Genomic DNA, 27,991 nt, shown 5'->3' with positions numbered 1-27,991 from the left:
TTTCAGGATTCCTAGGCTGAAATTATTCAAGGACGATGCCTAGAAAGTCATAGAAAGCACCTTCAGTTGACTCTGTGCCTGTTCATTCCCTGACGGGTCTGCTGTGTGATCTTGGGCAAGTCACATCACTTCCCTGGGCCTCAGTGACCTCATCTGTCAAATGGGGATGAAGACTGTGAGCCCCCCGTGGGACAACCTGATCACCCTGTATCCTCCCCAGCGCTTAGAACAGCACTTTGCACATAGTAAGCGCTTAACAAATGCCTATCATTATTATTATTATTATTATTATCCCCGTTTTCCAGAGGAGGGAACTGAGGTGCAGAGGAGTAAAGAGACTCGCCCAAGGTCACACAGCAGATGAGTGGCAGGGCCGGAAGTAGAACTCGGGTCCTTCTGAGTCCCGGGCCTGGGTTTTGACCACTAGGCCACACTGCTTCTCTTGTCCGGTGGGGCCTAGGGCTTTCCCCGGGGGAGCAGGCCCCAGTGCTTTGCACAGAGTAAGCGCTTATTAATGCCGTCATTATTATTCCCCTCACTTCTCCCCATTGCCTGGACGGACACACTGAGGCTCTCGAGGGGACCCAACTTGAGGTCAGTGCCGACAACAGCCTCATTCTCCACTGAGCGTGGCCAGCTGTGCGCCTGGCATTCCTTGCGTTCTGGAATGGGGCCTTGGGAATAGCGGAGATTCCTGAGCGGGGAGCTGGACGTGGGGCGGGTCCATTTCCAGCGCCCACGGGCCCAGGCCCAGGATGCAGACAGGAAACCAAGCGGGACCCCCACGAGACCGGAGCCCGGGAGCCCCGAGTTCTAGTCCCGGCTCCTCCACGGGCCTGCTGTGTGACCTTAGGTGAGTCGCCTCGCCTCTCTGAGCGTCCGTTTCCTCGTCGACCCAAAGGGGGTAAGATACCCACCCTCCCTACCTCTTAGACTGTGAGCCCCCTTTTTTTTTGGTATTTGTTAAGCGCTTACTATATGCAAAGCACTGTTCTAAGCGCTGGGGGGATCAGGTTGTCCCACATGGGGCTCACAGTCTTCACCCCCATTTTACAGATGAGGGAACTGAGGCCCAGAGAAGTGACTTGCCCGAAGTCACACAGCTGACAATTGGCAGAGCCTGGATTTGAACCCATGACCTCTGACTCCAAAGCCCGGGCTCTTTCCACTGAGCGACAGGGCTTGGGTCTGATCTGATTGTATTGCCTCCACCCCGGCGCTCAGCGCAGTGTCTAATAAATGCCGGGGTGATTAACGCTTAGAACAGTGCTTTGCACATAGTAAGCGCTTAATAAATGCCATTATTATTATTATTATTATTAACAATCAGCGCTGTTATAATAGCTCCTGCAGCTCTGAACCGGTGGTCAACTTGTACTCCCCAAGCGCTTAGTACAGTGCTCTGCACACAGTAAGCGCTCAATAAGTACGACTGATTGATTGATTGGTCGTGGGCAACTTGGGGCCCGGGCCACCCAAGCTACAGTGCTCTGCACACAGTAATAATAATAATAATGGAATTTATTAGGCGCTTACTACTGTTCTAAGCACCGGGGAGCTCACAAGGTGATCAGGTTGTCCCACGGGGGGGTCCCATTTTACAGATGAGGGAACTGAGGCATCCAAAGTCACACAGCTGACGAGTGGTGGAGCTGGGATTTGAATCCAAAGCCCGGGCTCTTTCCACAGAGCCACACTGCTAGCGCTCAATAAATACGACTGAGTGGATGAATGAACTATAGAACCGCCCGTGCCGCCCGTCTTTATGCTGAAGCCAGGATCGGAGACCTGGGGAGAGGTGGGACTTTATTGGACGGTCTTGGGGGGGTGTCCTGTGAACAGGACGATCAGGGCGACTCGTTTCCTCCCAAACCCGGCCACTCTGCCGTCTGGGATTCGGCCGCCGAGGCCCGGGACGATGGCACATCGAGCTCTGCTGCTGGTGAGGGGTGAAAGGGCACAGTCACCCCCATCACCCGGACCCCAGAGCGGACCCCCACTCCATCCCCACCACCCCCGGGGTAACTGAGGCACGGAGGGGGTCGCCCAGTGGGTAGCATCAACGTGGGGGCTTGGGGGGGACGCCGTGTTGGGCCCAAAATCATTGCTCGTCTGATGCCAACCTCGTTCGCCGCCAACCCCTCGCCCACGTCCCGCCTCTGGCCTGGAACTCCAGATAATCAATCGATCGTATTTATTGAGCGCTTACTGTGTGCAGAGCACTGTACTAAGCGCTTGGGAAGTACAAGTTAAGTACAAGTACAATCCCACAGACAATTCCTCACCCCCATATCCAAGGCCCGTCTCCTCCAAGAGGCCTTCCCCAACTGTGAGCCTGCTGTTCATTCATTCATTCATTCATTCATTCATTCATTCATTCAATCGTATTTATTGAGCGCTTACTGTGTGCAGAGCACTGTACTAAGCGCTTGGGAAGTACAAGTTAAGTACAAGTAAAAATCCCACAGACAATTCCTCTGCCCCACGTCCAAGGCCCGTCTCCTCCGAGAGGCCTTCCCCAACTGTGAGCCCGCTGTTCATTCATTCATTCATTCATTCAATCGCATTTATTGAGCGCTTACTGTGTGCAGAGCACTGTACTAAGCGCTTGGGAAGTACAAGTTAAGTACAAGTACAATCCCACAGACAATTCCTCACCCCCACGTCCGAGGCCCGTCTCCTCCGAGAGGCCTTCCCCAACTGTGAGCCCGCTGTTCATTCATTCATTCATTCATTCAATCGTATTTATTGAGCGCTTACTGTGTGCAGAGCACTGTACTAAGCGCTTGGGAAGTACAAGTTAAGTACAAGTACAATCCCACCGACAATTCCTCTGCCCCACGTCCAAGGCCTGTCTCCTCCTAGAGGTCTTCCCCAACTGTGAGCCTGCTGTACATTCATTCATTCATTCATTCATTCATTCATTCATCCAATTGTATTTATTGAGCGCTTACTGTGTGCAGAGCACTGTACTAAGCGCTTGGGAAGTACAAGTTAAGTACAAGTACAATCCCACAGACAATTCCTCACCCCCACGTCCGAGGCCCGTCTCCTCCGAGAGGCCTTCCCCAACTGTGAGCCCGCTGTTCATTCATTCATTCATTCATTCAATCGTATTTATTGAGCGCTTACTGTGTGCAGAGCACTGTACTAAGCGCTTGGGAAGTACAAGTTAAGTACAAGTACAATCCCACAGACAATTCCTCTGCCCCACGTCCAAGGCCTGTCTCCTCCGAGAGGCCTTCCCCAACTGTGAGCCTGCTGTTCATTCATTCATTCATTCATTCATTCAATCATATTTATTGAGTGCTTACTGTGTGCAGAGCACTGTACTAAGCGCTTGGGAAGTACAAGTTAAGTACAAGTACAATCCCACCGACAATTCCTCTGCCCCACGTCCAAGGCCTGTCTCCTCCTAGAGGCCTTCCCCAACTGTGAGCCTGCTGTTCATTCATTCATTCATTCATTCATTCATTCATTCAATCGTATTTATTGAGCGCTTACTGTGTGCAGAGCACTGGACTAAGCGCTTGGGAAGTACAAGTTAAGTACAAGTACAGACAATTCCTCACCCCCACGTCCGAGGCCCGTCTCCTCCGAGAGGCCTTCCCCAACTGTGAGCCCGCTGTTCATTCATTCATTCATTCTTTCATTCAATCGCATTTATTGAGCGCTTACTGTGTGCAGAGCACTGTACTAAGCGCTTGGGAAGTCCAAGTTGGCAACATAGAGAGACAGTCCCTACCCAACAGCGGGCTCACAAACTGTTGGGGGGGACCGTCTCTATACGTCGCCAACTTGGACTTCCCAAGCGCTTAGTCTAGTGCTCTGCACACAGTAAGCGCTCAATAAATATGACTGAATGAACGAATGAATAAGCCCCACTTTTCCTCGTCTCCCACTCCCCTCTGCGTCGTCCCGAATGCCCCCTCCCCGCCCCACACCGCTCACGCCCGCATCCGTCCTGTATTTCTTACTGGTCACGTCGGTCTCCCCCTCTAGACTGTAAACTAGAGAAGCGGCATGGCTCAGTGGAAAGAGCCCGGGCTTTGGAGTCAGAGGTCACGGGTTCGAATCCTGGCTCTGCCACTTAGCTTTGGGTGAATCCACTTCTCTGGGCCTCAGTTCCCTCCTCTGGAAAATGGGGGTGAAGACTGGGAGCCCCCCGGGGGACAACCTGATGACCTTGTAACCTCCCCGGCGCTTAGAACGGTGCTTGGCCCACAGTAAGCGCTTAACAAATACCAACATTATTATTATTATTGAGCTAGTCGTGGGCAGGGAATGGGTCTGTCCTGTCGGACTCTCCCAAGCGCTTAGTCCAGCACTCATTAATCAATCAATCGTATTTATTGAGCACATACGGTGTGCAGAGCACTGTACTAAGCGCTTGGGAAGTACAAGTTGGCAACATATAGAGACGGTCCCTACCCAACAGTGGGCTCACAGTCACCAGATACCGGCTACTGACTGAATGCCCACGCCCGCCCGGGCCCTCGTCCTCACCCTCGCCGTGAGCCAGCACGCAGTGGTCCACGTAGGCCGGGTCGCTGTGTAAGGTCTCGCACTTCCTGCAGAAGAGGATCTCGCAGCGGGGGCAGATGCGGCCGGGGGGTCTCGGCTTTTCCAGGGAGCACAGCTCCGATCCCGGGGGGGACCTCTTCCTGGAGGCGGAAGGGGTCGGACCGGCCCCGGGAGGTCAGGCGCGAAGCCGTACGCGGACGGCGGCGGGGAATGTGTCTGTGCGTCGCCCTGTTGACCTCTCCTGAGCGCTTAGTACAGTGCTGGGCACACGTCAGTGCTCAATAATAATAACAATAATGATAGCATTTATTAAGCGCTTACTATGTGCAAAGCACCGTTCTAAGCGCTGGGGCTGTTACAAGGTGATCAGGTTGTCCCACGGGGGGCTCACAGTCCCCATTTTACAGATGAGGTCACTGAGGCCCAGAGAAGTGAAGTGACTTAACCAAGTTCACACAGCAGACATGTGGCGGAGCCGAGATTCGAACCCGTGACCTCTGACTCCAAAGCCCATGCTCTTTCCACTTGAGCCACGCTGCTTCCCAAGAGATACGACCCCGCCCGAACGGATGGAGCTAGGGCCGGGACCCCTGGCTTCGCAGCCTTCTAGACTGTGGGCCCACTGTTGGGTAGGGACCGTCTCTCTGTGTTGCCAACTTGGCCTTCCCAAGCGCTTAGTACAGTGCTCTGCACACAGTAAGCACTCAATCAAGACGATTGATTGATTGATTGATTGATTGTACCTGTCGGAGGCGGCGCCCAGGCCGGAGAGGAGGCTGAGGGGGGAAAACCAGGTCCAGAAACTGCTCTCCGAGCGCCTCAGCGTCGGCTCCGCTTCCGCCCCCTCCTCTGTGCTGGACGCCTGACGCAGGGGCAGGTAAGACACGGTGTCCTCTGAGTCCTTTCCTGACTTGGCCGGCTCCCCCGGCCACCTTTCCGCGTCTGCCTCTTCTTCCTCGCCCTCGTCCTCCTCGTCGTCCTCCTCTTCCTCCTCCTCTCCCTCCTCCTCCTCCTCCTCTTCCTCGTCCTCCTCCTCCTCCTCGCCCTCCAGCTCCAGAGGGTCCTCGTCCCTTCCCTCCTCCATTCGCAGGAGGCTGGTCAGGTCTGGGCGTCGGGCGGAGAAAGGAAAAGTTCGGCCCAGAAGCGATCAATCAATCAATCAATCGTATTTATTGAGCGCTTACTGTGTGCAGAGCACTGTACTAAGCGCTTGGGAAGTACAAGTTGGCAACGTAAGCGATCAGAGCCCGGGCCCGGGAGCCGGGGGGACCCGGGTTCATTCATTCAATCCTATTTATTGAGCGCTTACTGTGTGCAGAGCACTGGACTAAGCGCTTGGGAAGTCCAAGTTGGCAACATCTAGAGACGGTCCCTACCCGACAGAGGTTCTGATAATCAATCAATCAATCAATCAATCGTATTTATTGAGCGCTTACTGTGTGCAGAGCACTGTACTAAGCGCTTGGGAAGTGCAAGTTGGCAACATATAGAGACAGTCCCTACCCAACAATAATAATAATAATGGCATTCATTAAGCGCTTACTATGTGCAAAGCACCATTCTGAGCACTGGGGAGGTTACAAGGTGATCAGCGCTTAGAACGGTGCTTTGCATATAGTAAGCGCTTAATAAATGCCATCATTATTATTATTCTTATTAGCAGGTTGTCTCACGGGGGGCTCACGGTCTTCATCCCCATTTTCCAGATGAGGGAACTGAGGCACAGAGAAGTGAAGTGACTCGCCCGAAGTCACCCAGACGACAAGCGGCGGAGCCGGGATTTGAACCCATGACCTCTGACTCCAAAGCCCGGGCTCTTTCCACTGTGCCACGCTGCTTCTCTAACCCACCCCAGCGCTTAGTACAGCCCAACTTGTACTTCCTAAACGCTTAGTCCAGTGCTCTGCCCACAGTAAGCGCTCAATAAATACGATTGAATGACATCTTCTAGCCTGTGAGGCCTGCTGTTGGGTAGGGACCATCTCTATATGTTGCCAACTTGTACTTCCCAAGCACTTAGTCCAGTGCTCTGCACACAGTAAGCGCTCAATAAATACGATTGAATGAATGATTGAATGAATGAATGGCACATAGTAAGCGCTTAACCAACAGCATAATAATCGCCTTTTATCGTAATTACAGGTGTGTAAGGTATTGGGGGCAAGGAAGCCACGGCTCTAGACTGTAACATAATAATAATAATGATGGCATTAATTAAGCGCTTACTATGTGCATTGCACTGTTCTAAATGCTGGGGAAGTTACAAGGTGATCAGGTTGTCCCACAGGGGGCTCACAGTCTTAATCCCCATTTTACAGATTTGGTAACTGAGGCCCAGAGAAGTGAAGTGACTGGCCCAAAGTCACCCAGCTGACAACTGGCGGAGCCGGGATTTGAACCCATGAGCTCCAACTGGTACTTCCCAAGTGCTTAGTCCAGTGCTCCGCACACAGTAAGTGCTCAATAAATACGATTGAATGAATGAGTGAATGACTCCAAAGCCCGGGCTCTTTCCACTGAGCCACACTGCTTCTCTTCCAGCAGGAGCCGGGAAGGGAGGCCAACTCTGTTGTGGTGCAATAATAATAATAATAATAATGGCATTTATTAAGCACTTACTATGTGCAAAGCACTGTTCTAAGCGCTGGGGAGGTTACAAGGTGATCAGGTTGTCCCTCATGGGCCTCACAGTCTTTATCCCCATTTTCCAGATGAGGGAACAGAGGCCCAGAGAAGTGAAGTGACTGGCCCAAAGTCACCCAGCCGACAACTGGCGGAGCCGGGATTTGAACCCATGACCTCCAACTGGTACTTCCCAAGCGCTTAGTCCAGTGCTCCGCACACCGTAAGCGCTCAATAAATACGATTGAATGAATGAATGAATGAATGTTGGCCAACTCGTACTTCCCGAGCGCTTAGTCCAGTGCTCCGCACACAGTAAGCGCTCAATAAATACGATTGAATGAATGAGTGAATGACTCCAAAGCCCGGGCTCTTTCCACTGGGCCACACTGCTTCTCTACCAGCAGGAGCCGGGAAGGGGAGGCCAACTCTGTTGCGGTGTAGGCTCCCCAGCGCTCAGGATGGGGCGGAAGCGCTCACTAAATAGCACCGCTGGATGGGCTGCCCCGTTGGCGAGCTCTAACCTTGCTGATCCATCCCTGCGGAGAGAGGTCTCGGGGGCCTGTGGGAACCCGAGACCACCCCCATCGTGCCACCTCGGTTGCTGGGCAACCGTGCCATCCTCCTGTTGGGTCACACGGGATGGAGCACCCTGGGGGTCAAAGGGCATCCCAGGGGGGGATGGTGGGCTCACTCACCCGCTCACTACACCCGTTTCCCCTCTAATAATAGTAATAATAATAATAATGGCATTTGTTAAGCGCTTACTATGTGCAAAGCACCGTTCTAAGCGCTGGCTAGTCACCGGGAAGCAGCGTGGCTCAGTGGAAAGAGCCCGGGCTTTGGAGTCGGAGGTCAGGGGTTCAAATCCCGGCTCCGCCATTTGTCAGCTGGGTGACTTTGGGCAAGTCACTTCTCCGGGCCTCAGTTCCCTCATCTGTAAAATCAATCAATCAATCGTATTTATTGAGCGCTTACTGTGTGCAGAGCACTGTACTAAGCGCCTGGGAAGTACATGTTGGCAACATATAGAAACAGTCCCTACCCAACAGTGGGCTCACAGTCTAAAAGGGGGAGACGAGAACAAAACCAAACATACCAACAAAATAAAATAAATAGAATAGATATGTACAAGTAAAATAGAGTAATAAATCAATCAATCGTATTTATTGAGCGCTTACTGTGTGCAGAGCACTGTACTAAGCGCCTGGGAAGTACAAGTTGGCAACATATAGAGACAGTCCCTACCCAAAAGAGGGCTCACAGTCTAAAAGGGGGAGACAGAGAACAAAACCAAACATACCAACAAAATAAATAGAATAGATATGTACAAGTGAAATAAATAGAGTAATAAATCAATCATGGGGGTGAGGACTGTGAGCCCCCCCGGGGGGACAATCTTGATCACCTTGTAACCTCCCCAGCGCTTAGAACGGTGCTTTGCACATAGTAAGCGCTTAATAATTGCCGTTATTACTGTCTGCGTCACCACGTTGGGTACACGAACCCTGCGGCCGATTGACACCGATTAACCTATTTGGCACCCTACTTGTCGATAACAGCAGCCATATGCTCTGCCCCTTTTGGGGGGGTAATTGGGGTCCCCCCTTCTTCTCTGGGCGCTGCCCCCACCCCCCGGCCTCCCGTCGGGCAAGTCCAGGCAGGGCCGGGTTAGCCGGGCGGTTTGTAGCAGGCCGGTCGCCAAGGAGAAGGGGGCCGAGCCGGGCAGGACCGGCGGGCTGGGGCTCGGGCACCAGGCCCTGGGCCCGGAGGGGAGATGTGGGGGGCACCGGCGTGGGCCGGGCCGCTGCCCCCCGTGCCCCCGGCGTGGCCACGTGGGCCGCGGGCCTTCGCGTCGAGCTCCCAGTACGTGGCGGCGGTGAAGGAGGACTTGGCCGAGTGGCTGCGAGGCCTGTACCCGCTGCGCGTCGACAAAGACAACTTCCTGGACGTCCTGGCCACCGGACGGGTGCTGTGCCACCACGCCAACCACGTCACCCGGGTGGCCCGGGCCGGCCTCGCCCCCGGAACCCCGGGCCCCGGCCTCCGCCGGCCCCGCCGCGGGGTCAGCTGCAACCCGGAGGCCCGGCCGGGCACCTTCCAGGCCCGGGATAACGTCTCCAACTTCATCGGCTGGTGCCGGGAGGAGATGGGCATCCGAGGTAGCCGCCCCCGACGACCCCCTAACCCCCGACCCACCGGCCTCATTTCCTCCCCCGGGGATCGCGCCACCCCAACACACAAACACACCCAGTGGCATCGGGCCGGCATCCCTCCTTCCCAAGGGAAAGGCAGAATTCCTTTACTAGTCCATTTATTTTCCACGCATTTCTTTTCTTCATGATTCATTCATTCAGTCGTATTTAGTGAGCGCTCACTGGGTGCAGAGCACCGGCCTAAAGCGCTTGGGAAGCATGCTGTCTGTTTATTCTGATGGCGTTGACGCCTGTCTCCATGTTTTGTTCTAATTTATTTTATTTTGTTCGTATGTTTGGTTTTGTTCTCTGTCTCCCCCTTTTAGACTGTGAGCCCACTGTTGGGTGGGACTGTCTCTATATGTTGCCAACTTGTACTTCCCAAGCGCTTAGTCCAGTGCTCTGCACACAGTAAGCGCTCAATAAATATGATTGATGATGATGATGATAATTATTACTCTATTTATTTATTTTACTTGTACATATCTATTCTATTTATTTTATTTTGTTAGGATGTTTGGTTTCGTTCTCTGTCTCCCCCTTTTAGACTGTGAGCCCACTGTTGGGTAGGGACTGTCTCTATATGTTGCCAACTTGTACTTCCCAAGCGCTTAGTCCAGTGCTCTGCACACAGTAAGCGCTCAATAAATACGATTGATGATGATGATGATAATTATTACTCTATTTATTTATTTATTTTGCTTGTACATATCTATTCTATTTATTTTGTTAGGATGTTTGGTTTTGTTCTCTGTTTCCCCCTTTTAGACTGTGAGCCCACTGTTGGGTAGGGACTGTCTCTATATGTTGCCAACTTGTCCTTCCCAAGCGCTTAGTACAGTGCTCTGCACACAGTAAGTGCTCAATAAATACGATTGATCGATTGATTGATCGGGCCCTGGTGCCCTCTCCCACAGAAACACACACAAACACACAGACACACAAACAAGCCCACTGAGGCCTGGCCCTCCCTCCAAAACATCATCATCATCAATCGTATTTATTGAGCGCTTACTGTGTGCAGAGCACTGTACTAAGCGCTTGGGAAGTACAAATTGGCAACATATAGAGACAGTCCCTACCCAACAGTCGGCTCACAGTCTAAAAGACACCCACCCACCCACTTGGCTCTGGGCTTAGCTGTCTATCACACTGGCACATCCCTTCCTCGGGTAGCTAGGATGGCAGAGGTCCCTCCTTCCACACCCGGGCCCCACCACCCTAATAATACTACTACTACTACTACTAATAATAATAATAATAGTCTTTGTTAAGCGCTTACTATGTGCCAAGCACTGTTCTGAGCGTGGGGCTTAGCTGTCTATCACGCTGGCACATCCCTTCCTCGGGTAGCTAGGACGGCAGAGGTCCCTCCCTCCACCCCCGGGGCCCCACCACCCCAATAATAATAATAATAATGGTCTTTGTTAAGCGCTTACTATGTGCCAAGCACTGTTCTGAGCATGGGGCTTAGCTGTCTATCACACTGGCACATCCCTTCCTCGGGTAGCTAGGACGGCAGAGGTCCCTCCCTCCACCCCCGGGGCCCCACCACCCCAATAATAATAATAATAATGGTCTTTGTTAAGCGCTTACTATGTGCCAAGCACTGTTCTGAGCGTGGCAGAGGGACAGGCCGCACTAGGCCGCGTTTCAGCCCGCCCTGGCCGCGGCCTCCTCCAGCCCCTGGTGGGCTCTTTCCTCGGGCCCCTTCTCCGGGCGAGGATTGGGGGGACTGAGGTTAGACTCCCTTTCCCCACCGGCCCCCCTCGTCCAGCCCCGTCGTGCCCGCCGACGGCGGGAAGTGGGGGACGCGTGCAGAGCCTTCCAAGGGTCATTCAATGCAGAATTTACAAGTCCGGTTTGCCCCCAGAGAGTCCACCCGCCCAACCCTTTCTCCTCCCGGACTCTTCTGGGACTCGGAGGCCCCCATCAATCAATCAATCGTATTAATAAATATTAATATATATATAATAAATATTAATAAATATTAATAAATACGATTGATTGATTGATGGGGGCTTCCGAGTCCCAGAAGAGTCAGGGAATTAATATATATATTAATATATATACGTATATAATAAATATTAATAAATATTAATACATACGATTGATTGATTTATTGAGCACTTACTGTGTGCAGAGCACTGTACTAAGCGCTTGGGAAGTCCAAGTTGGCAACATAGAGAGACGGTCCCTACCCAACAACAGCGGGCTCACAGTCTACGAAGGGAAGGAAGGAAGGAAGGGCGCCCGAAAGAGCCCGGGCTTTGGAGTCAGAGGTCATGGGTTCAAATCCCGGCTCTGCGGCTTGTCAGCTGGGTGACTTTGGGCAAGTCACTTCACTTCTCCGGGCCTCAGTGACCTCATCTGCAAAACGGGGATGAAGACTGTGAGCCCCACGTGGGACAACCCGATCACCTTGTATCCTCCCCAGCGCTTAGAACAGCGCTTTGCACATAGTAAGCGCTTAACAAATACCAAAATTGTTATTATTATTGAGTCTAACCTCAATCCCTCCTGCTGCGGACGCAGTCCCTCCTTGTCCTTAGGAGACGGCCTGCCTCTCTGCTTCTCCCCAGTCTTCCCCTTACCCAGCTGGGCAGCCTCCCTGGTAACGGGGGTGGCCGCCGGGGTGGGCGGGGGGCAGGCCGGACCCCCCTGAGGAAGACCACCCCCGGTCCGGTCCCGGCAGAGGTGCTGATGTTCGAGACGGATGACCTGGTGATGCGGAAGAACGAGAAGCAGGTGGTGCTGTGCCTCCTGGAGCTGGCAAGGCAGGGGGCACGGCTTGGGGTGGCGGCCCCCACCCTGGTGCAGATGGAGGCGGAGATCGAGGAAGAACTGAGGCCCCAGCCGGACCCGGACCCCCCTCCGCGCCGACCCTGCCACTTCCACAACCTGGACCAGATAGTGAGGACCCCCACCCACCCCGAAATTAAAATACTTTTGCGTGGCCCCTGCATTGAATGTTTCATCCTGCCCCAGAATTCCACATTGGTCGTGAAGCAGCGTGGCTCAGTGGCAAAGAGCCCGGGCTTTGGGGTCAAAGGTCACGGGATCAAATCCCGGCTCCGCCAATTGTCAGCTGGGTGACTTTCGGCAAGTCACTTGACTTCTCTGGGCCTCAGTTCCCTCACCGGTAAAATGGGGATTAAGACTGTGAGCCCCCCGTGGGACAACCTGATCACCTTGTAACCTCCCCAGCGCTTAGAACAGTGCTTTGCACATAGTAAGCGCTTAATAAATGCCATTATTATTATTATTATTATTACTAAAGGGTAGCGACGTGGCCTAGTGGAAAGAGCATGCACATAGTAAGCGCTTAATAAATGCCATTACTGTTATTATTATTACTAAAGGGTAGCGACGTGGCCTAGTGGAAACAGCATGCACATAGTAAGCGCTTAATAAATGCCATTATTATTATTATTATTATTATTACTAAAGGGTAGCGACGTGGCCTAGTGGAAAGAGCATGCACATAGTAAGCGCTTAATAAATGCCATTATTATTATTATTATTATTATTATTATTACTAAAGGGTAGCGATGTGGCCTAGTGGAAAGAGCATGCACTTAGTAAGCGCTTAATAAATGCCATTATTATTATTATTATTATTACTAAAGGGTAGCGACGCTGCCTAGTGGAAAGAGCATGCACATAGTAAGCGCTTAATAAATGCCATTATTATTATTATTATTATTACTAAAGGGTAGCAAAGTGGCCTAGTGGAAAGAACATGGGCCTCGGGGTGAAGACTTGAGTTCTAATCCCTGCTTCACCACCTCGTGTGTGATCTTGGGCAATGGTTCTGTGCCTCAGTTAGCTCATCTGCCAAATGGGATTAAGACTGTGTGAGCCTTATGTAGGGCATGTACCGTGAGCCAACAGATCATTTTGTTGATCTGCTCCCGCTTCTAGACCGTGAGCCCATTGTTGGGTAGGGGCCGTCTCTGTATGTTGTTGATTTGTCCTTCCCAAGCGCTTAGTACAGTGCTCTGCACACAGTAAGCGCTCAATGAATACGATTGAATGAATGAATCATAATATTCAGTATTATTATTATTATTATTACTAATTATGACGGTGATGACGGTGTTCGTTAAGCCCTTACTACGTGCCAGGCACCGTAATAATAATAAAAATGTTGGGATTTGTTAAGCGCTTACTATGTGCAAAGCACTGTTCTAAGCGCTGGGGTAGATACAAGGTAATCAGGTTGTCCCACGAGGGGCTCACAGTCTTCATCCCCATTTGACAGATGAGGGAACTGAGGCCCACAGAAGTGACTTGCCCAACGTCACACAGCTGACAAGTGGCGGAGCCGGGATTTGAACCCACGACCTCTGACTCCAAAGCCCGGGCTCTTTCCACTGAGCCACGCTGCTTCCGTACTAAGCGCTGGGGTGGATACAGTCCTTAGTACATAGTGCTTTGCACATAGTAAGTGCTTAATAAAATGCCATCATTATTATTATTATTATTATTATTATTATTATTATTATTATACATGTCTCAATCTCCATTTGACAGATGAGGGAACTGAGGCCCAGAGAATAATAATAATAATAATAATGGTATTTGTTAAGCGCTTATTATTGCCAGGCACTGTAATTATAATAATAATAATAATAATAATAATAATAATGAGGATGGCATTTGTTAAGCACTTACTATGTGCAAAGCACTGTCCTAAGCGCTGGGGAGGATACAAGGTGATCAGGTTGTCCCATGCGGGGCTCACAGTTTTCATCCCCATTTGACAGATGAGGGAACTGAGGCCCAGAGAATAATAATGGTATTTGTTAAGCACTTATTATGTGCTAGGCACCGTAATAGTAATAATAATAAAAATGAGGATGGCATTTGCTAAGCGCTTACTACGTGCAAAGCACTGTTTTAAGCACTGGGGAGGATACAAGGTGATCAGGTTGTCCCATGGGGGGCTCATAGTTTTCATCCCCATTTGACAGATGAGGGAACTGAGGCCCAGAGAATAATAATAATAATAATAATGGTATTTGTTAAGATCTTATTATGTGCCAGGAACTGTAATAATAATAATAATACTGTGGATGGCATTTGTTAAGCATTTACTATGTGTAAAGCACTGTTCTAATAATAAGAATGATGATGATGGCATTTATTAAGCGCTTACTATGGTGCAAAGCACTGTTCTAAGCACTGGGGAGGATACAAGTTGATCAAGTTGTCCCACGGGGGGCTCACATTCTTAATCTCCATTTTACAGATTAGGTAACTGAGGCACAGAGAAGTTAAGTAACTTGCCCAAAGTCACGCAGCAGACGTGTGGCAGAGCCGGGATTAGAACCCACGCCCTCGGACTCCTAGACCGGGCCTCCATCCGCTAGGCCGCTGAGAAGCAGCATGGCTCAGTGGAAAGAACCCGGGCTTGGGAGTCAGAGGTCATGGGTTCGAATCCCAGCTCCGCCACTTGTCTGCTGTGTGACCTTGGGCGTGTCACTTCACTTCTCTGGGCCTCAGTTCCCTCATCTGGAAAATGGGGATGAAGACTGTGAGCCCCCGTGGGACAACCTGATCACCTTGTAACCTCCTTAGCGCTTGGAACAGTGCTTTGCATATAGTAAGCGTTTAATAAATGCCATCACTATTGTTATTATTAAGTCACTTCACATAGTAAGCGCTTAACAAATGCCGTTATTATTATTATTATTATTATTATTATTATTATTCTCTGGGCCTCAGTTCCCTCATTTGTAAAATGGGGATTAAGACTGTGAGCCCCCCATGGGACAACCTGATCACCTTATAACCTCCTTAGCGCTTAGAACAGTGCTTTGCACATAGTAAGCGTTTAATAAATGCCATCACTACTATTATTGTCACTTCACAGAGTAAGCGCTTAACAAATGCCATCATCATTATTATTATTATTCATTCATTCATTCATTCAGTCGTATTTATTGAGTGCTTACCGTGTGCAGAACACTGTCCTAAGCGCTTGGAAAGTCCAAGTTGGCAACATCTAGTGACAGTCCCTACCCAACAGTGGGCTCACAGTCTATTATTCTCTGGGCCTCAGTTTCCTCATTTGTAAAATGGGCAAGTCACTTCACTTCTCTGGGCCTCAGTTCCCTCATCTGGAACTGTGAGCCCCCCGTGGGACAACCTGATCACCTTGTAACCTCCTTAGCGCTCAGCATAGCGCTTTGCACATAGTAAGCGCTTAATAAATGCTATCATTGTTATTATTTAACAAATACCATCATCATCCGGCCCCCTCCCAGATTTTTTTGCCATGGGGATGGGCTTCCAATCCAAGACCCCTTGGCGACTTAATCTTCTTGGGGGGCGATGGTTTGGGAAAGGACCGGAGCAGGCTGAGGTTGGGGGGGGGTCTGGGGAGGGGGGTCTTGAACGTCCACCCGTCCTCCCCACTACTGTGGCTCAGTGGAAAGAGCCTGGGCTTTGGAGTCAGAGGTCATGGGTTCAAATCCCAGCTCTGCCAACTGTCAGCTGTGTGACTTTGGCCAAGTCACTTAACTTCTCTGTGCCTCAGTTACCTCATCTGTAAAATGGGGATTAAAATTGCGAGCCCCCCGTGGGACAACCTGATCACCTTGTAGCCTCCCCAGCGCTTAGAACAGTGCTTTGCACATAGTAAGCGCTTAACAAATACCGACATTATTATTATTATTATTATTATCCCCCAGGTCCAGAAGTTGGTGAGCCGCTGCACCTGTCCCGTCCAGTTCGCCATGGTCAAGGTGTCGGAGGGAAAATATCGCGTGGGGGACTCCAGCACCCTCATCTTCATCAGGGTGAGACCACCCCGTCCCAAACTTTGGGGTGGGAGGGGGTCCCTTTCCCCACCCCTGGACCCTGAGAGTTGGGGAGCCCAACAAGGGGCTGAGGCCTCTATTTTTTTTATTGGTATTTGCTAAGCGCCAACGACGTGCCGGGCACTGTACTGAGCGCTAGAGTGGGCGAGGTAATCCAGTTGGACACAGTCGCCATCCCACATGGGGCTCACGGTCTTACTGTGAGAAGCAGCAGGGCTCAGTGGAAAGAGCCCGGGCTTTGGAGTCAGAGGTCATGGGTTCAAATCTCTGCTCCGCCACTTGTCAGCTGGGTGACTTTGGCCAAGTCACGTCACTTCTCTGGGCCTCATTCATTCAATCGTATTTATTGAGCGCTTACTGCAGAGCACTGGGCTAAGCGCTTGGGAAGTACAAGTTGGCAACATACTGAGACGGTCCCTACCCAACAGCGGGCTCGCAGTCTAGAAGGGGGAGACAGACGACAAAACAAAACATATTAACAAAATCAAATCAATAGAATAAATAGAGATGGCAAGCAGAGAGATGACGAGAGACAAAGGGGAGAGATGAAACAGAGAGAAGAGAGATGGAGAGAGACAGAGATGAAAGATAGTGAGCAGAGAGATGGAGAGAGACAAAGGGGAGAGAGAGAGATGAAAGAGAGAAGAGAGATAGAGAGAGACAGAGAGATGAAAGATAGTGAGCTGAGATATGGAGAGAGATAAAGGGGAGAGAGAGATGAAAGAGAGAAGAGAGATGGAGAGAGACAGAGAGATGAAAGATAGTGAGCCGAGAGATGGAGAGAGACAAAGGGGAGAGAGAGAGATGAAACAGACAGAAGAGAGATGGAGACAGAGATGATAGTGAGAAGAGAGATGGAGAGATACAAAGGGGAGAGAGAGATGAAACAGAGAGGAGAGAGACAGAGAGAGATGAAAGATAGTGAGCAGAGAGATGGAGAGAGACAAAGGGGAGAGAGAGATGAAACAGAGAGGAGAGAGACAGAGAGAGATGAAAGATAGTGAGCAGAGAAATGGAGAGAGACAAAGGGGAGAGAGAGATGAAACAGAGAGAAGAGAGATGGAGAGAGAGATGAAAGACAGTGAGCCGAGAGATGGAGAGAGACAAAGGGGAGAGAGAGAGATGAAAGAGAGAAGAGAGATGAAGAGAGACAGAGAGATGAAAGATAGTGAGCAGAGAGATGGAGAGAGACAAAGGGGAGAGAGAAAGAGAGATAAGAATAATAACGATGGCATTCATTCATTCATTCAACCATTCAATCGTATTTATTGAGCGCTTACTGTGTGCAGAGCACTGTACTAAGCGCTTGGGAAGTACACACTGGCAACATCTAGAGACGGTCCCTACCCAACCGTGGGTTCACCTCATCTGTAAAATGGGGATTACAACTGTGAGCCCCACATGGGACAACATGATCACCTTGTATTCATTCATTCAATCGTATTTATTGAGCACTTACTGTGTGCAGAGCACTGTACTAAGCGCTCGGGAAGTCCAAGTTGGCAACATATAGAGACGGTCCCTACCCAACAACGGGCTCATTACTTGTATTCATTCTTTCAATCGTATTTATTGAGCGCTTACTGTGTGCAGAGCACTGTACTAAGCACTTGGGAAGTCCAAGTTGAGACGGTCCCTACCCAACAGCGGGCTCACAGTCTAGAAGGGGGGAGACAGACAACAAAACAAAACATATAAACAAAATAAAATCAATAGAATAAATATGTACAAATAAAATAGAGTAATAAATATGTACAAACATATATACAGGTGATTAGGTTGTCCCACAGGGGGGGGGGGGGGGCTCACAGTTTTAATCCCATTTTACAGATGAGGTAACTCCGCCCCAGCGCTTAGAACAGTGCTTTGCACATAGTAAGCGCTTAATAAATGCCATCATTATTATTATTATTATTATTACAGATGAGGGAACTGAGGTCCAGAGAAGTGAAGTGACTGGCCCAAGGGCAACCAGCGGACAAGCGGCGGAGTCGGGATTAGAACCCGGGTCCTTCTGATGCCCAGGCCCAGGATCTACCTATTAGGCCGCGCTGGTTCTCTAGGGAAGAGGGATGGCGTCTAGACTTGAGGGAGGGGACCCTGGTGGGGGATTTGCAGGGGAGGTGGAAGGTCTCTGGGGTCCTTGGTGGCACCCCAAAGGACAGGGTCTTGGGGCAGATCCGTGCCCTTCAATCTGTGACCTTTGGACATCTTCTAGAGAAGCAGCGTGGCTCAGTGGAAAGAGCCCGGGCTTTGGAGTCAGAGGTCATGGGTTCGAATTCCACTCCACCACAAGTCTGCTGTGTGACCTTGGGCAAGTCACTTAACTTCTCTGAGCCTCAGTTACCTCATCTGTAAAAATGGGGATTAAGACTGTGAGCCCCACGTGGGACAACTTGATCACACTGTATCCCCCCCCCCAGCGCTTTGAACAGTGCTTTGCACATAGTAAGCGCTTAACAAATGCCATCATCATTATTATTATTATTATCAGCTAGCCTGTGAGCCCACTGTTGGGTAGGGACCGTCTCTATATGTCGCCAACTTGTACTTCCCAAGTGCTTAGTCCAGTGCTCTGCACACAGTAAGCGCTCAATAAATACGATTGATTGATTGCTCAGCTATTCGCCTCACCTCCAAACCCAACAGCACGTATGTACAGGTCCTTAAATTATCTATCATAAATAATAGTAACAATAATGATAGCATTTATGAAGCGCTTACTATGTGCAAAGCACGGTTCTAAGCGCTGGAGGGGGTTACAAGGTGATCAGGTTGTCCCACGGGGGGCTCACAGTCTTAATCCCCATTTGACAGATGAGCTGAGGCCCAGAGAATAATAATAATAATGATGGGATTTATTAAGCGCTTACTATGTGCCAAGCACGGTTCTAAGCGCTGGGGAGGTTACAAGGTGATCAGGTTGTCTCTATCTCATCTCTCTTCTCTCATCCTTCACGTCTCTCTCACCTCTTTATCCCAGACTGAGCCCCCTCCTTCCTCTCCCCCTCGCCTCACCTCCTTCCCCTCCCCACAGCTCCTGGCTATATGTCCGTACAGATTTATTACTCTATTAATTTTACTTGTACCTATTTATTCTATTTATTTTCTTTTGTTAACACGTCTTGTTGCCCGTCTCCCCCGTCTAGACCGTGAGCCCGCTGTCGGGTAGGGACCGTCTCTAGATGTTGCCAACTTGGACTTCCCAAGCGCTTAGTCCGGTGCTCCGCACACAGTAAGCGCTCACTAAATACGATTGAATGAATGAATGAATTTCTAATCCCGGCTCTGCCACGTATCTGCTGTGTGACCTTGGGCAAGTCACTTAACTTCTCTGAGCCTCAGTTCCCTCATCTGTAAAATGGGAATTAAGACTGTGAGCCCCACGTGGGACAACTTGATCACCTTGTATTCCCCCCCAGCGCTTAGAACAGTGCTCTGCACATAGTAAGCGCTTAACAAATGCCATCATTATTATTATTATTATCATTATTATTATTATTATCGTTATTATGTCCCCTTTAGATCCTGCGGAGCCATGTGATGGTGCGCATTGGGGGCGGCTGGGACACCCTGGACCATTACTTAGACAAGCACGATCCCTGCCGCTGCACCTCCCTCTGTGAGTTTCCCTCTATCTCCCCCGCGCCCGAGATGGGGGAGAAATGGGAATGAAGACTGTGAACCCTCCGTGGGATGACATGATCACCTTGTAACCTCCCCGGCGCTTAGAACAGTGCTTTGCACATAGTAAGCGCTTAATAAATGCCGTCATCATTATTATTATTATTCTCCGGGGACACCGGGTGACCGAGACCTGAGCTGACACAATAGGGCATATCCAACCGACGGCACCCGGTGACCGAAGAGGGACGCTGAGGTCTGAACTAAAGGAGATAATTATAATCATAATTACGGTATTTGTTAAGCACTCACTATATACTGAGGTCTTCTCTCCCCTCCGCCCAAGGTCGTCCCTCCTCTCCTTTCGGGGGGCCGGGGACGGGGAGACATGGGCCTGCGGGGAGGCCACGGAAGGCCGGATCGGGGCCAAGCAGATAAGCCGGGGACCCAGGGATCCCTGTCCCCAAGGGAAGCAGGGCCCACCCCTGAAAGTGGTGTAGGGGGCGGGAGGATTATAATAATAATAATAATAATAATAATGTTGGTATTTGTTAAGTGCTTACTACGTCCCAAGCGCTGGAGTAGATACAAGATAATCAGGTTGTTCCCCGTGGGGCTCACAGTCTTCATCCCCATTTGACAGATGAGGGAAATGAGGCCCAGAGAAGTGAAGCGACTTGCCCAAGGCCACACAGCTGATAACAATGGAAATAGCCCAGGCTTTGGAGTTAGGGGTCATGAGTTTAAATCCCGGCTCCGCCAATTGTCAGCTGGGTGACCCTAGGCAAGTCACTTAGCTCCTCTGGGCCTCAGTTACCTCAACTGTCAAATGGGGATGAGGACTGTGAGCCCTACGTGGGACAATCTGATTACTTTGTAAGCTCCCCAGTGCTTTGCACATAGTAAGCGCTTAACAAATACCATAAAAAAAAGTGGCGGAGCTGGGATTTGAACCCACGACCTCTGACTCCAAAGCCCGGGCTTTTTCCACTGAGCCACGATATTCCCCCTGCCAGGAGATCCCCAGCCCCGAAATTGGGGGAGATCAGCGCTTAGTACAGTGCCTGGCACCCAGTAAGCGCTTAACAAATACCATCCTCATCATTATTAGTATTCCCAAGAGGGGCATGGCCCACCCCTAAAGGTGGAGTTGGGGGAGAGGAGGAAGGCTGTCCAGGAGGAATGGAAAGACCACCCCCCAGCCCCCGGGGCATCCCCAGCCCCCAAATTGGGGGAGACTTCAAAGAGGGGCAGGGCCCACCCGTCAAGGTGGCGGGAGGACTTTTTAGGGAAAAGGAAAGACCACCCCCAGCCCTGAACTTTGAGGAGGGGAGAAGCAGCGTGGCTCAGTGGAAAGAGCCCGGGCTCTGGAGTCAGAGATCGTGGGTTCAAATCCTGGCTCCGCCAACTGCCAGCTGTGTGACTTTGGGCTAGTCACTTCACTTCTCTGGGCCTCAGTTCCCTCATCTGGAAAATGGGGATGAAGACTGTGAGCCCTCTGTGGGACGACATGATCACCTTGTAACCTCCCCAGCGCTTAGAACAGTGCTTTGCACATAGTAAGAGCTTAATAAATGCCATCATTATTATTATTATTATTATTCTCCAGGGACACCGGGTGACCGAGACCTGAGCTGACGCAATAGGGCATATCCAACAGACGGCACCCAGTGACCGGAGAGGGACGCTGAGGTCTGAACTAAAGGAGATAATTATAATCATAATTACGGTATTTGTTAAGCACTCACTATATATGCCAGCTGTGTGACTTTGGGGAAGTCACTTCACTTCTCTGGGCCTCAGTTCCCTCACCTGGAAAATGGGGACGAAGACTGTGAGCCCCCCGTGGGACAACCTGATCACCTTGTAACCTCCCCAGTGCTTAGAACAGTGCTTTGCACATAGTAAGAGCTTAATAAATGCCACCATTATTATTATTATTATTATTATTATTATTATTATTATTCCCCAGAGATACTGGGTGACCGAAACCTGAGCTGACGCAATAGGGCATATCCAACAGACGGCACCCAGTGACCGGAGAGGGACACTGAGGTCTGAACTAAAGGAGAGAATTATAATCATATAATTAGGATTATGTGGGCCCCCCGTGGGACAACCTGATCACCTCGTAACCTCCCCAGCGCTTAGAACAATGCTTGGTACATAGTAATCGCTTAATAAATGCCATTATTATTATTATTATTATTATAATCATAATTACGGTATTTGTTAAGCACTCACTATATATGCCATATATGCCATAAATATACATATATATATATATGCCAGCTGTGTGACTTTGGGCAAGCCACTTCACTTCTCTGTGCCTCAGTTACCTCATTTCTAGCCTGTGAGCCCGCTGTTGGGTAGGGACCGTCTCTATATGTTGCCAACCTGTACTTCCCAAGCGCTTAGTCCAGTGCTCCGCACACAGTAAGCGCTCAATAAAGGCGATTGAATGAATGAATGAATCTGTAAAATGGGGATGAAGACTGTGAGCCCCACGTGGGACAAGCTTATCCCCTCGTAACCTCCCCGGTACTTAGAACAGTGCTTTGCACATAGTAAGCGCTTAATAAATGCCATTATTATTATTATATGCCAAGCACTGTTCGAAGCGCCGGGGTGGATACGATTAAATCAGGTTGGACACGGGCCCTGTCCCAAGTGGGGTTCACACTTTTACGGCGGGCGTCGTGGTCGTCGCCGGCCTAGGGTGGCATGGGGGGCAAGCAGGGGGCTGATTCTGCACCCCTTCCCTGGGGGCTCTGTATTGGCAGCCCACAAAGCGGGGAGCCCCCAGAGCCCGCCGCCCGCGCCGGCCCAGCACGAGGTGGAAGTCCGCCGACGGCCCGGGCGTCCCGACGGACGGCAGCCACCCACGGTCACCGTCCGTCGCGCTCAGAGCCCGCCGGCCCCCGTGGCCTGGACCACCTACGCTCCCCAAGGCCTCGGCCTCCCCCCCCGCCGTGGTCGCCCCTTCCTCCCCGGACCCTCAAGGCCGTCGGCCCTCACGGGCCCGAGAATCGCCCGGGCCCAGGACGGGCTCGCCCTCCACAAGGTACCGGCGTCCAAACAGGGTGGGGGGCGTGGGGTCTCCACCCCTTCCCAACTCGGCTTCCTCTGCCACGTGGCAGAGGAGAGGGGAGCCCCCTTTCTCCTCCCCTTTCCCCCCCATTCTCCGGACCGCGTCCATCGGGCTGGAGAAAGGGTCGGGGCGGGCGTACACTGAGAAGCAGCGTGGCTCAGTGGAAAGAGCCCGGGCTTTGGGAGTCAGAGGTCAGGGGTTCAAATCCCGGCTCCGCCAACTGTCAGCTGGGTGACTTCGGGCAAGTCACTTCATCCAGTCATTCATTCAATCGTATTTATTGAGCGCTTACTGTGTGCAGAGCGCTTGGGAAGTCCAAGTTGGCAACATATAGAGACGGTCCCTACCCAACAGTGGGCTTACGGTCTAGAATTGACTGTGACTTCACTTCTCTGTGCCTCAGTTACCTCATCTGTAAAACGGGGATTAAAACTCCCTCCGTGGGACAACCTGATCACCTTGTAACCTCCCAACGCTTAGAACGGTGCTTTGCATTTAGTAAGTGCTTAACAAATACCATCATTATTATTATTATTGTCAGTTCTGTGACCTTGGGCAAGTCACTTGACTTCTCCGGACCTCAGTTCCCTCATCTGTAAAATGGGGATGAAGACTGTGAGCCCCACGTGGGACAACTTGATCACCTTGTAACCTCCCCGGCGCTTAGAACGGTGCTTTGCATTTAGTAAGCGCTTAACAAATACCATCATTATTATTATTACTGTCAGTTCTGTGACCTTGGGCAAGTCACTTGACTTCTCCGGGCCTCAGTTCCCTCATCTGTAAAATGGGGATGAAGACTGTGAGCCCCACGAGGGACAACCTGATCATCTTGCATCCTCCCCAGCGCTTAGAACAGTCTTTGCACATAGTAAGCGCTTAACAAATGCCATCATTATTATTATTATACAGACGAGAGTCGTTCTGGGATCAGAAGGAAAATTGGGCGGATTATCCAGTTGGGCAGGATGCGTCCAACCCGATTATCTTGGATTCGCCCCATCGCTTAGAACAGTGCTTGATGCACAGTAAGCGATTAACGAATACCGCTACTATTATTACTTTTAGTCAGGGTTGAAAAAGACTGAGGATTGAAACTCACCGCCTTCAGGGCTCTGACCGGGGGATGGAGAACACCTGTCTTCCAGCTCCATACAGGGCTTCAGAAATGCGCTTAAGCTGCAGCGGGGTGGATTTAGGTTGGACTGAGGGAAAACTTCTTGACCCTAAGAGGGAGCAGGGGACCGCAGAGTCTTTTTGAACAGGGGGACTCCTGCTTTCTCCCCACCTTTCGGATTGAATTAGGGTAGGCCCTGCCATTCCCGGAGGCAGGGGAATGGCGGGGATGACCTCGTCTAGGCATCGTCCGGGTCGAGGACTCGGGGGTTTTTTTTTGTTATAGGGAGAGGGGAAGATCCGCGACCCCAGCCCGGAAACCAGCGCCTCTCGAAGATGGCCTCGTCGACGCCCCTGGTCCCTCGAACCCACAGCCGAGGTCCCAGCAGGCCCAGCCCCCCACTGACCCCGGACTCTCCCAGTCCAGGGGCTGCGGGCTGAGAGACCCCACGCCCCGGAGGCCACGGGACCCCCAGGAGGCCATCTCACCTCGTCCCCTCTGCCCCCCGAGTCCGACCAAGCCCCCTCCCCTCCAATCGGTCCTCCCGGAGGCCGGGCGAGGTTTCCGGGGGCAAGCGGAGGGGGCCGCAGCGCCTCTCCCCAGGGACCCCAGCCTTACCCGGTCCCCCTCCCCGGGGGCCACCAAGCCCTCCAGTAAGCCCCCCACTCCCGGGCGGCCCCCTCACCCACAGAGACCCCAAAAGCCGGTCTCGTCCCCTCGTCCCTCCTTCCCTGGGGAGGAGGAGAGCCCCCACCTCTCAGTTGCCCCGGTACTGAAGGGCAGGACCAGGCCGGGCTGTTGCCCTGGTGACCGAGGGGGCCCACCACGGCCGTTCTCCGGGTCCCTGGAGAGGGCACCTTTTGGGCGCCCGGAGGCCGAGGTCACAGCCCACGTGCGGGCCCAGGGAATGAGGGCGGCCGAGGCCCACCCGGGGAGGGCGTCCTGCCCCCTCGGAGCCCCCGGGACCCCCCAGAGCGGTGTCCACGTGCCCGGCCCGGGGTCCCCCTACGATCTCGTGGTCCAGGAGCTGAGCCGGGGGCTGCCCCCGCTGTTGGCCGTAGCCCGGGCCCAGGGGGAGGGCAACAGTTTGGGGAGAAACTGGGCCGGAGAGGGTGCAGTCAGCGGAGGGGTCTCCCGGGAGACTACTGTGGCCTCCTTGGAGACCCCCAGCGCTTCTACAGGGCCAGGGCCGGGGCCAGGCCCGGCTCCGGACAAGACCCGCCGGACCCTCCGCGAGCCCGAGCGCATCCCATCCATCTACAAGCTGAAGCTGCGACCCCGGGGCCGGCCCCGGCGGGACCATCGGGCCGGGAGGCCACCGTCGAGGATCCCGACCCCGGTGGGCTTCCGCCGGGGCGGGGGGCGTGGGGCCGGAGGCCGGAGGTCGGCCGGGCCGGGCAGCGGGGCGGATGGGGCCTCAGCCGGGGAGGCCGCCGGGCCCGACAGCAGCGGGTCCGAGCCCCCAAATGAGGACGAGGAGGCCTGGGTCTGAACAGGCCGGGTCCAGTCCACCCCTGGACACCGGACGAGGCGGCCCGGCTGGAAGGGACGGGGCCCGAGGGCCTGACGTGGCCTTTACTACTGGACTGGGAGGGAGGGTCCTCCTGGGTCCTCACATGTCCCCCCCACGCCTCCCCCAGGGTCTTCCCAGAGGATGCCCTGCCCCTGCTCAGAAGGGGCAAGACCCAATCTCTGACCCCCACCACCCAGTCCAATCTGCCAGTCCCCCTAATTCCCCCTCGTAATAATAATGAACCTGGTATTTTTCAGCGCTTATTGTGTGCCAGGCACTGTACCAAGCGCCGGGTGGGGATACAAGCAAATCGGGTGGGACCTGGTCCCTGCCTCACGTAGGGCTCAGAGTCTCCATCCCCCTTTTCCAGATGAGGTCACTGAGGCCCAAAGAATAATGATGATGGCATTTGTTAAGCGCTTACTATGTGCAAAGCGCTGTTCCAAGCGCTGGGGAGGTTACAAGGTGATCAGGTTGTCCCTCACGGGGCTCACAGTCTTAATCCCTATTTTACAGATGAGGTAACTGAGGCCCAGAGAAGTGAAGTGACTTGCCCAAAGTCACCCAGCTGACAAGCGGCAGAGCCGGGATTAGAACCCATGACCTCTGACTCCCGAGCCCGGGCTCTTTCCACCGAGCCACGCTGCCAAGTGACTTGCCCGAGGTCACACAGCAGAGAAGTGGCGGAGCCGGGATTAGAACCCACGACCTTCTCGACTCCCAGGAGCGGACTCTAGCTACTAGGCCACGCTGCTTCCCCTTGTATCTGGCTCACAGGCAGGCTCCATTGGCTACTTTGCTTCCCTGAGCCTCAGTTACCTCATCTGCAAAATGGGGATTCCATCCCCGTTCTCCCTCCTGCTTAGGTAGGGACCGTCTCTATATGTTGCCAACTTGTACTTCCCAAGTGCTTAGTTCAGTGCTCTGCACACAGTAAGCGCTCAATAAATACGATTGATTGAAATACGATTGATTGATTAGACAGCGAGCCCCCCGTGTGGGACCTGACGATCGCTTACCTACCCCGGTTCCAGTGCAGCGCTTGGCACGCCCTAAGCCCTTAATGAGTGCCACAATCGATGTTATTCCCAGCTGAAACTGCAGCAGAACAGATTCAGGTTAGACTTCCCCCCAGAGAGGGCAGGAAGGCCACGGAGGGGCCCAGCGGGAAGGGTTTGGGCGCAAATCCTACCAAGGAGACGGCGCAGGGTGGGACGGGGAGGAGAGGCCGTGAGCCCACGGGGTCGAGGCCTTGAACTTTGGGGGTCCCGCCTTGGGAGAGAACAGAGGCCTCGGTACAGAAACGAGGGAAAACGTTCCCTGATTTTAATCCGACTCTCAATTACAGCGGGGTGCGGGCTCAACGCACCCTCCCAGCCCCCCGGGGCAGGAAAACCAGGGGCGGGGGCGCAGGGGAAGGGAAATCCAGCGTGATACATTCTGGAGGATCTTCTGGGGCCGGGGTCACCCCAGCTGCCCCGGGTGGGAGGCGGAGAGGGGGCGGCCCGGCCCGCTCGGCCAGAGCTCGACGCCCCTTCACCCTCACGCTCTCCCCGTTTAGGGGCCTACGAAGGGCTGGGGGTGGGTGGGGGGCACGGCGATGCCCGCAGAAGGCCGGAGGGCGCGTGTTTCTTTGTGCATGTGCGTCTGTGCCCCGGGCTTCCGGAATTACAGAAGTCCCGGCATCCCGCTGGGAAAGGCCTCCTCCTAACCCACCCTCGGGTGCCCGGGTCGAGCTGGGCAGGATCGGGCCGCCGCCGCCGCGAGGGACCGGCGGGTGGCCTGTGCTTCCGGCAGCGGGGGGGTCTGGCGGGGGTCGGGGGTCACAAGCCCTTGTGTTTCAACCACGGCGCCCGCTCTTTCCTTCCTCCGGGAGCCCCGGGGCGGGTGAGGAAAAAGGGGGAGCCTTATCCCTGTTTCAGAGGCTCAGAGGAGGATAGCATCTGGGCCCAGGTCACGCGGCACATGGGAGTGAGGAAGGGCGAGGACTTGGGAAAACCGACCCGAGAGCAAGGGAGCCGGCGGCTCTACCTAGCAGAGAAGCTGCGGGACGGAGGGATGAGAAGAGCCCCTCGACCCAAGCTGGGGAATAAACAGATCGAGGGGAAAGGCCCCCTCCCCTAAGGGAGCCAGTAAATACCGCGCCCTCCCCGGGGCTCCGCTGCCTCCATCCATCAGCCCTTCGAGGCAGCTGCCTGCCGAGGGCTACCGGGCATCTTCCCCTAGAAGCCGCGGGCCGGAGGGCCTTCCCCAGCCCCGCCTGGGGTCGACTTATATCCACGCTGCCCGGTGGGCTCGGCCTCTAAGCGTCGTTGGGTCTTCTCTCCCCCTCCCTCCGGGGCGGCCCCGGGGACCCCGATCTCCGGCGTCGCTGCGGGAAAGTTATCGTGAGCTCAAAATCGGTACAAAATGGACAGTGGTCGGCTCCGGCGACGAGAGGTAGAAGGCCGGCTGGGAGCCGGGAAAACGGGAGGCAGC

General features: G+C 52.9%; 2 protein-coding genes across 3 annotated transcripts; one reads left to right on the top strand and one right to left on the bottom strand.

The window, feature by feature from the left end:
• Positions 1-1,788: 1,788 nt before the first annotated feature.
• On the bottom strand, positions 1,789-7,734 carry C17H17orf50 (chromosome 17 C17orf50 homolog). 2 transcript variants are annotated; one of them, XM_038759749.1, is made up of 4 exons: positions 7,671-7,734; positions 5,268-5,628; positions 4,507-4,664; positions 1,789-1,939 (listed from the first exon to the last, which is right to left on the bottom strand). In XM_038759749.1, exons 1-4 carry the CDS (start codon positions 7,732-7,734, stop codon positions 1,848-1,850), a joined length of 675 nt encoding a protein of 224 aa, XP_038615677.1. In that variant the 3' UTR covers positions 1,789-1,847. The 2 variants fall into 2 exon arrangements, with proteins under 2 accessions (XP_038615677.1, XP_038615678.1); XM_038759750.1 differs by having other exon boundaries at positions 1,789-1,936.
• Positions 7,735-8,923: 1,189 nt separating this feature from the next.
• On the top strand, positions 8,924-27,637 carry GAS2L2 (growth arrest specific 2 like 2). The gene is made up of 9 exons (XM_038758853.1): positions 8,924-9,308; positions 12,037-12,254; positions 16,040-16,147; positions 19,694-19,790; positions 22,576-22,856; positions 24,374-25,486; positions 26,606-26,631; positions 26,862-26,995; positions 27,075-27,637. Exons 1-9 carry the CDS (start codon positions 8,924-8,926, stop codon positions 27,635-27,637), a joined length of 2,925 nt encoding a protein of 974 aa, XP_038614781.1.
• Positions 27,638-27,991: the final 354 nt, after the last annotated feature.

Source organism: Tachyglossus aculeatus, chromosome 17, assembly GCF_015852505.1.
Source record: "Tachyglossus aculeatus isolate mTacAcu1 chromosome 17, mTacAcu1.pri, whole genome shotgun sequence".
NCBI classification, from domain to species: domain Eukaryota; kingdom Metazoa; phylum Chordata; class Mammalia; order Monotremata; family Tachyglossidae; genus Tachyglossus; species Tachyglossus aculeatus.
This window is presented reverse-complemented; position numbering and strand designations above follow the sequence as displayed.